The 8748-nt window shown below is 64.1% G+C and overlaps 3 protein-coding genes across 3 annotated transcripts; 2 read left to right on the top strand and 1 right to left on the bottom strand.

Annotated features, from left to right (window-relative positions):
• Positions 1-343: 343 nt before the first annotated feature.
• Positions 344-1078, bottom strand: PAN0_094c6688 (single-stranded nucleic acid binding protein; the record flags this gene model as incomplete). The annotated part of the gene is made up of 1 exon (XM_014797883.1): positions 344-1078. One exon carries the CDS (start codon positions 1076-1078, stop codon positions 344-346), a length of 735 nt encoding a protein of 244 aa, XP_014653369.1.
• Positions 1079-1320: 242 nt separating this feature from the next.
• Positions 1321-7131, top strand: PAN0_094d6687 (uncharacterized protein; the record flags this gene model as incomplete). The annotated part of the gene is made up of 1 exon (XM_014797882.1): positions 1321-7131. The coding sequence occupies one exon, from the start codon at positions 1321-1323 to the stop codon at positions 7129-7131; it is 5811 nt and encodes a 1936-aa protein (XP_014653368.1).
• Positions 7132-8614: 1483 nt separating this feature from the next.
• Positions 8615-8715, top strand: PAN0_094d6686 (uncharacterized protein; the record flags this gene model as incomplete). The annotated part of the gene is made up of 1 exon (XM_014797881.1): positions 8615-8715. A coding segment is annotated over one exon (101 nt), but the record flags the coding sequence as incomplete, so codon positions are not given.
• Between the last annotated feature and the right edge of the window lie 33 nt (positions 8716-8748).

Below are 8748 nucleotides of genomic sequence, written 5' to 3'. Positions count from 1 at the left end.
ACACCCACTCGCGACTGCCGTCTTGCCTTTGTTGGCTCTGCGGTGCCTGGCGAGGATGCATTCGGGTGCCAGGGCTGCGGCGCCTTACGAGGCCGTTGCAGCCGTGGTGGACGAGAACGTTGTGATATCCCAGAACGCTATAGGAATCCGTCGCTCCGTGTACCAGATGGGTCGACGGCGCCAAACTGTTCTGGGACATTTTTCCCTTGCCCCTTTCCCTACCTCGCACACTCCTCTCCTTCCCCCCTTGCTTTGAGCACGATGCGAATGCAAACATGATGCTTGTTGTACAATGCGGCTCGTGTGGTATATGGTTACAAGGCTGAATAGTTGGCGGTCAAGGTCACGGTCGATGTTGGTGCTTGCGAGCGGTAAAGGCCGGCTTGGGAGGTAATGAAGCTTTGCCCGTGGCTGGCGGAGCTGACGGATCAGCAGACTTGGCTTTACGCAGGTGGGCGAGTTTAGCCTCCATGGCGGCGATCTTGGCGTCGGTCGAGTGCGGCTGCTTTGCGTTCTTGCTCAGGCTCAGCTGCGTCGTCCTGGCCGGCTCGCCATCGTGCCCCGCTCTTCGGTCGCGTCGATGTGGGCCTACACCCGCCGCGCCTGCGTGCTGGTCCGCATCGGCCGTCTTGGAGGCAAAGCTCACCGCGATCCTGCGTCCTCGCAGCGTCTTGTCCTGCGTGGCTGCGAGCGCGCGCAACGCCTCGTCCGCATGCGCATACTCGACAAACGCATACCCACGCGGCTGCCCACGCTGCGGCCCGCTCTTGTGGAACAGAAAGTCGAGCTTGGCAATCTTGCCGTACTTGGCGAACGTCTGGATGAGCGTATACTCGTCCACCGTTGTAGAGAGGTTGCCCACGAATAGCCGCGTCTCGTGTTTGGCCTCCGCTTTCTTTGTCGTGGCCGAGGWGGAGGAGGACGCTGTCGTTGTTCCTGTCGTCGATGTGCTTGGCCGTGTCAGATACGGATTGGGCGGATCGTCGCTCGTCGATGCTCTTCCGCTCTCGGCCATCGTATCGTGGCGATCGTCGTCTTGCGGCGGCTGCGATGGTGGTCGACTGAGCCAGAGGAGCATCGTCGGAGCCAGAACGGCACTTTAGCCTTATGGATTCGGCAGCATCACTCAGCAGTCCTCCTCCACACGCGGAGGAGCCGAAGAAGCGGTGAGCCAAGAAAAAAACAATGTTAGATTCGCTATCCGCACGCGTTGCCGCAAAGACCAACACTTTGAGGCGGCGCTTGGACCTCCTCCTCCTTCTCCCCACCATCACCACCACCCTCACCATGCACACACGCTGCTGAGCATACCGTGTCACAATGTCGAGTCCTGTGGACAGGGCCGCAAGCACAGATGCTCCCACACATCGAGCACCGCGCAGAGCAGGCGGCAGCAGCACCTCGCTCAGCTCGCTCCCTTCGCGCCTCGTCGCACCGCCGCCGCCCACGCTCAAGCCTTCCTCGCCCGACGTGCAGCTCGACCTCAGCTCGGCCGCATCCGCCTCCACCGCCCACACCCACGCAACACTGCGCTCGGCCAGCGATGCACCTCGTCCACGCTCCGTGCTGCCTTCCTCCTCCAGCCCACGCCCCACCACCAGCGTCATCGAGTCGAGCCAGCTCTGGAAGACTTCCGCCGCAAAACGTGCAGAGAAGAGCTGGGCACTCCAGACCGAGCGCGCGCTCTACTCGGACGCCAAGTTCAAAAAGTACCTCGCCCTCGTAGAGCGCACGCTCGCATCGTTCGACAGCGTCAGCGAGTGGGCCGATTTCATCTCATTCCTCGCGCGCCTCCACAAGGCCATCCAGGCGTATCCGGCGTACAACGTGGTGCCGCGCAAGCTCATCGTTGCAAAGCGCCTCGCACAGTGTCTCAACCCGGCGCTGCCGTCGGGTGTCCACCAGCGCGCGCTCGACGTCTACCACCACATCCTCAGCGTCGTCGGCCCCGACGGCCTGCGTAGGGACCTTCACGTATGGACGTCGGGCCTCCTCCCCTTTTTCCAGTATGCCTCCACGTCGGTCAAGCCTACGCTGCTCGCCATCTACGAGACTTTTTACCTGCCGCTCCACGACGACCTGCGTCCGCTCACAAGGGCGCTCCAGATGGCGCTGCTCCCCGGTCTCGAGGAGGAAACGAGCGAGTACTTTGACCGCACGCTTCGCCTGCTCGACCGCATCTCGGACGCCGTGGAGCCGGCCTACTTTCTGCAGAACCTCTGGCTCACGCTCATCACCACGCCGTTCGTGCGCCTCGCCGCGCTCAACTACCTCACCCGCAGGATGCCCGACCTCACGCAGCACGACGATCCCACGCTGCTCGTCGGTAAAGATCTTGGCCTCATGGTTCGCGGTCTTGCCCACGCCCTCGACGATGACCTGCTGCTCGTGCGTCGCAACACGCTCGACATCCTCGTCACCCATCTCGCCGTCGACAAGCCGCTCTTTCGCCGATTCGTCAAACGCCCCGACCAGATCCTCCTCGTTCGATCCGCCCTGCACGTCGTTCTCCGCAAGGACCTCAGCCTCAACCGTCGGCTCTACACCTGGCTCCTCGGCGCAGATGAGACACCCGCGGCACAGATCGCCTTTCTCGATGCAAACGCACTCGACCTCGTCCGCAGCGCTCTCGCACAGGGTTTTCATGGCGCCTCGGCCCTCGACACGCTCGAGCGCCAGAAACCGTACCGCATCTTTGTCTCGCTGCTCGACAAGTGGGAGATCGGCCAGTCGCTCACACGCGTCCTCGCCCTCGACGCCTTCTACGCCATCAGCCTCCAGGTCGCAAAGAGGCAGGAGGAGGAACTGGTGACCACGGCAAAGATGCTCTTTGAAGTCATCGATCCGTTTTTGCTCTACGGCCGATTCTTTCACGCCATCACCGAGTCCTTGCAGCCCGAAAAAGGCTCCGAGGAAGAGGGGAGATCGCCCCTGTCGCTGCTCTGCTTTATATTCAAGGCGTTTCACATCCACGACGACGAGACAAAGCACATTCACGTGCCGCTGCTCTTTGCCGCCATCACGCAGCTGCTTGACCAGCGCCTTACGCAACCTGGCGGTGATTCGACTACGGACTTGCTCGATGCGCTCGAGCTGCTCAAGCTGTTGATTACCGCCATGCCCTCGCGCGTGTTTGTGCGCATCGCCGAGCCAGCGCCCGCCGAGCCAGCGCCCGCCGAGCCAGCGCCCGCCGAGCCAGCGCCCGCCGAGCCAGCGCCCGCCGAGCCAGTCGACGCATCGTCATCGGCCAGCCCGGACTTTTGGCAGCGCGCACACCGCCTCTACGCCTCGAGCGAGACCGACAGCCAGCACGCCGCACGCCACTTTGTGGGCTTTCAAGACGCCGCCTCGGCCAGCGCGCTCGTCGAGCTGCTCAGCCATGTAGCGCTGCGGTGTGGCGAGCGGGCGCGCGAGTCGGCGGCGCGAACCGAGCTGTTTGTGCGCGCGCTCGATGTGTTTGCCGACCTCATGCGCGTGCTCGACGGGTCCGAGGCGGCCGACGAGATCGCGCTCGTGCGCGCCGATGCATCCAGCGCACCGCTGCGCACACATAAGCTGCATTGGAACGCCGACAACTGGGCCGATTTGCTGCTGCCGTTTCTTGAGCATGTCGCGTCGTTTGCGCAGGTGGAGCGCATCGTCGAGGTGCTCATCTCGTGCTGCATCTGTCGCGCGCTCGACCGCCCGCTCGTGCTCGATGCGCCCACGCGCGTCGACCGCATCGTCGCCGCACTGCTTCGCTACCTCAGCCCGGCCATGGCACCCTACCACGTGCGCGCCGTCGAGCTGCTCTGGGCCACCAACAAGGTCACGCGCCGCTCGCGCCTCGAGACCGCACTGGCGCATCAGCTTAGCCAAGGCAATGCAGCCGCGCGCGCTGCAGCACTCACGGCGTTCGGCACGTACTGGCGGCTGAGCGAGGATGTGTCGACGGACGAGCTGCGCACGCCTTTGCTGCTTGTGCTCGACCGGCTGCAGGCGGCCGATGCCGACGAGCGGCAGCACGCCGAGCTCTGGCTGCGCGCACACGTCCGCTCGTACGTCAAGCTCGTCGATCCACTCGTGCACATGCTCGTCCACAACCAGCCTGCGCAACTCGCACCCGCCACAGTCGACCTCGACGGCATCAGCGTGGCGATCACCCACGTCGAGCAGCCGTACAACCACGAGATGGTGGTGTATGCGCTGCGTACGCTCGCCGCGCTCGTGCGCTTCGCCGGCGCGGGTCTCGTCAAGGCACTTGCGTCCACGTCTCTATCGGCGTCCCTCAGCACAACCACCAAGCAGCTCGTGCGCGCCAAGACGCTCGATGGCGCCGCGAGCTATCTGGACGTGGTGCTGGACGAGTGCGTCGTGTGGATGCGCACGTATCCGGCAGTGCAGCTCGAGGCGCAGCTCGCGGCGTCGTCCGACACGCTGCGTGCTGCCGCAGTGGATGCCATGCACGGCCTCCTCCAGCGTGCCGCCGTGTCGCCGAGCCGCACCGACGAGCTGGAGCGCGAGCTGATCCAGGCGCTGCTAGTTGGCGTGCATCGCGGCGCGACGGCGGTGCAAAACCGCATGCTGCATACGCTGCACACCCTGCTCGCAGCCAAGACGGGCGCCGCAGCCCAGCGCACTGCTGCCTCGGCAGGCATGCATTCGCGCACCGACTCGACAGGACGCAGCGAGGCGGATGCTCCACAACCTTCGCCGTCGCCCCAGATAGCGCAACCGCACCCGCTGCTGCTGGCCATGCTGCAGCGCGGCCTCTCGACGCCGTCGAATCGAGCCATGCTGCAGCACTGGTCGGACTTTGTGCTGTCCACCGCACCGCTGTACCGGCGGCAGGCGGTGGGGCTGCTGCTCGCGCTCAACAGCAGCGTATGTGCGCAGCTCGACGCAGCGATGCGCGAAGTGAGCGTCGCATATGCGCCCGCACCCAGCAGACCCACGTTTGGCGCCGAAGTCGTAGTGGCCGAGAGCGACGCACAGTGCAGCGTGCTCGAACCGGACGTGCTGCTGCTCGTCCACCTCGTCGAACGCACGCTCATGCTCGCCACGCCGCAGCTGGGCCACGATGGCACAGGCGCTCGCACGGCGTCTGCATCTTTGGGCGCGACTGGGCAGTCGGAGAAGGCGAGCGGCGAGAGCGCACCAGGCATCCTGGGCTACGTCAGCAATGTCTTTGCGTCGGATGGAGGCGGCGACGACAAGGCGGAGGATGGTGCGGCAGCGCGTCGACGCGCACTGGCGGTGAGCGTATCTACGCTGCACGGCGTATGGGAGCGGTGCGGACTGGAGCTGTCTGCAACGGACGCCAAGTCGCTCTCGCTCGAAGCGATGAATAGCAAAGTGCGGGTGCGATGCCGGCGGGCATTTGACCGCATCTACCGTGCTCACCCGGGCGAGACGGTCGAGGCGCTGCTGCGGTGCTGGCAGCGCGCGCGGCACGACACGCGCGGGGCCGAGGCGGTGGTGGAGGTGCTGGCGATCGTGACACCGAGCGCGCAGATCCTGGTGACATTCCTGTGCGACGTGCTGGGCACACGCATGATCCGCGGCGATGCTGATCGATCGCGGCGCACAGCCAGCTCAAACGCGGCGGTGGCGGTGAGCGATGCGACGCTGCTGCTGTTCTTTGAGCAGGTGCTGGAGCGCATGGATCCGGCCGAGGCGACGCAGGTGTGGCCGGTGGTGATTGTGCTCGTCAAGGAGTTTGTGGCGAGTGCACTGGCGCGCAAGGTGCACGTGTACCCGATGCTGCGCATCCTCACCGCGCTGGGCGAGAAGCTCTGTCTCACCGCCGGCATCGAGGAAAGACGCACGCGGCGCGAGCTGCAGGACAACTACGCCAAGCTGGTGGACGCGTGCATTCTGCTGTCGGGGCGGTCGCTGGATGCGTCGACGTGGATGCGGCGCTCGGGACGCGACGAGGATGTGGGCGTGGAGCGCGAGGCGGACGAGCTGGCGTGTGCGCTTGCGCACGAAGCGTCCGGCGTAGTCGAGGCGATCAATGTGTTTCTGGCGACGCGCGCGTTGGCAGCACTGCGCAAGATGCAACTCGACACGGATCGCGTGCAAGCACTCGTTGCGAATGCGGTGTACTACATTGCGGCGCCTGCTGCGCGCACGCGGAGCGAAAAGCTCGAAGTGGAACCCCACGTCGTGGCGCTGCTGTCGGAGCTGGTACGGATGCCCGGGACGGTCAAGGCGTGGCGCAGCACGGTCGGGGATCTCTTCGGCGACGCACGCTTCTTTAGCATGGGCATTTCGAGTGCGACACGGTGGAAGCCGATCGTGGTTGCGTTGCTGACGCAGGACAAGGAGCGACTGGCCGACGTGCTGGCGCGCGTCTCGACGGCCTCGACGGCAGCCAACATCTTTGCGAACCGCGAGCTGGAGATGGTGTCGCGCGCGCTGAGCCTGCGTCGACTTTCGTTTACGCTGTTTGCGGGCGAGCGCGATGCGTTTGTGGTGCAGCTTGCGCAGATCCAGGAAAAGGTGGTGGAGCTGCTGCGCACGGCGCCGAGCGAGGTGCTGCAGGCCGAGGTGTACCTGTGCCTGCGCGTGGTGCTGGTGCGGTTCAGCGCGCGCCATCTGACGAGCTTTTGGCCCGTGCTCATGACGGAGCTCATGCGGCTGTACGACGGCGTGGCGAGCGAGCCGGAGCGGTTCGAGCAGAGTGCGGATGCGCGCCAGCTGGTGCTGTCGACACTCAAGCTGCTCGACATGCTGGTGCTGCTGCAGCCAGACGATTTCCAGATCAACGAGTGGATGTTTATCACCGACACCATCGACGCCGTGTATCCGTCGGACGACTTTCACGCAGATACGCTGCTGGATGCGCTTGCCGCGACGTTTTCGCGCGACACTACGGCCAGCAGTGGCAAGACCGGCGCGAGCTCACAGCAGCATCAGGGCGGAGCGGGGGCAGGTGCGGCTGCAAACGGGCAGCGACGGCTGGAGCTGGGCCACATGCGAACGATCTCATCGCTGGGCGAGGTGGTGCCATTCCTGCACTCGGTGTCGCAGAACGCATTCGAGGCGCACTACTCGGACGGCGGCGTGGACATGGAGCATGTCGAGGCGTGTCTGCTGCGCGACATGTTTGATGGCGATGACGACTCGCGATCGGGCGCCGATTCGTAAAGTGCAATGCTAGATTGATCTATGCGGAAGAGGGATGGCCGAGTGGAGTGGGAACCGGTCGCGAAAAGAGTGGCGCGGGTAGAGCGGGTAAGTGGGGTGAATCTTCCCAGGCCAATGCGAAGAGCTGCAAGAGCTGCAACTCGCGATGGCACGACTCGAGTGCATGTGCAGCGGCACCTGACAGCTCGCCTATGCCTCGCCCAGGGCCCATAGTATGGTTTGCGAAGAGAGAGAGAGAGAGCAAGGGTGGCGAAAAAAAGAAGGATTCCATCGATTCGCGTAAAAAATGGGACGCCATGCATTTGCTAGGCACCAGGCGGAATAACAGCTGAGCTGCGTCGTTGGTGCATTGATGGGGCCTTGGCGTAAAGAAAATGGGCGTCGACTGGATGTGCAGCTGAGACAGGTGTGCCTTTGCGGCTGCATCTTGCATGCAAAGTCCCATTTGATGGGGCGTCACTTCAAAATTCCGAGGCGCGGGACCGGATGGTAGAGTCTGGATCTTGTAGATTGGCTGGTGTTGCGCTAACAAAAGCAAGATCTGGCCGACGACGATCAACGAGCTGCAACGAGTGGATCGGGATTGGGAGACGCGGGGATGCAACTCGGCGATGAAAAAGCGGCACGGCACCCGGTGCGTTGCGTTTTGCAGCGGATGAATTGGCGAGCAAAGAGGCGGGCCCGACGTGCAGTCGTCGCAGCTGCCAACGTGTGCTCGGCTGGCGCCAATCGTTGCAGATGCGACAGCGCGCCCTGGCAGTCGAGTGCAGCTGGCTTTGCATGGGATCACCGGCACTAGCCTCGACTCGCCTACGAAGACAGCCCGGCTCTCCCGAACAGACACTCCCGCGGATGACAGTGAGGCGTGAGAGCCAAGCGCGGAAGCGCACCGACGAGGACAATCACTCGCGCGCGCCCGCGTGTTGGTCTCACTCGAACCCGCTCGGATGGCCCGCCTTGGCTCTCTCTCTCTCTGCTTTATCCTCTGCATTTATCCCTGGCTCGGCCCGCAGAGTGACAATTTGGACCCTGACCCGTTGCTGCACCTGGCCCGCAACTACGATCGGCGTCGGATTTTCCCGCGTATTTCTCCTGGCTGTCAACGCTCTTTTTTCTCAGCTCTTTTCTCCGCGCGCGGTGGGGCGAGGTGGGGCGAGGTGGGGCGAGGTGGGGCCAACTGAGCCACGGCCATGACAGCCAGCCTAGCTGCAGCCCCTTGCCGCCTCGCCTGTCAGAAGGCCGTCTCGCGTGTATGGAAGGTGGCAAAGCCGCGATCTCGGCTCGCATCCTGAGTCGGTGGACTGACTGCCAAAGCTTATCCCATTCCCGTCATCCGTAGACCCTGGCTTGGCCTGGTCTGGCCTGATTTGCTCTGACCGGGACTGACCCGCTTCGGCCCTTCCATATAACCAACGCATCCCTCGGCCTGGCGCTCGTCGTCGTCATCATCGTCCCCCACCGCATGTCTCCCTCACACTCAGCCATGACCGCCTTCTCCACCTCCTTTGGCCGTCTGCCATCCATGCGCAGGCGAGAGTCCAAGAACAAACCCGTCAAGCCCATCGACGTCGATGCTGCCCAGCAGTACGTAGACGCTGGCCCTTCCTCCGCCGCCTC

The sequence above is a fragment of the Moesziomyces antarcticus genome, assembly GCF_000747765.1.
Source record: "Moesziomyces antarcticus DNA, scaffold: scaffold_v10094, strain JCM 10317, whole genome shotgun sequence".
NCBI lineage: Eukaryota > Fungi > Basidiomycota > Ustilaginomycetes > Ustilaginales > Ustilaginaceae > Moesziomyces > Moesziomyces antarcticus.
This window is presented reverse-complemented; position numbering and strand designations above follow the sequence as displayed.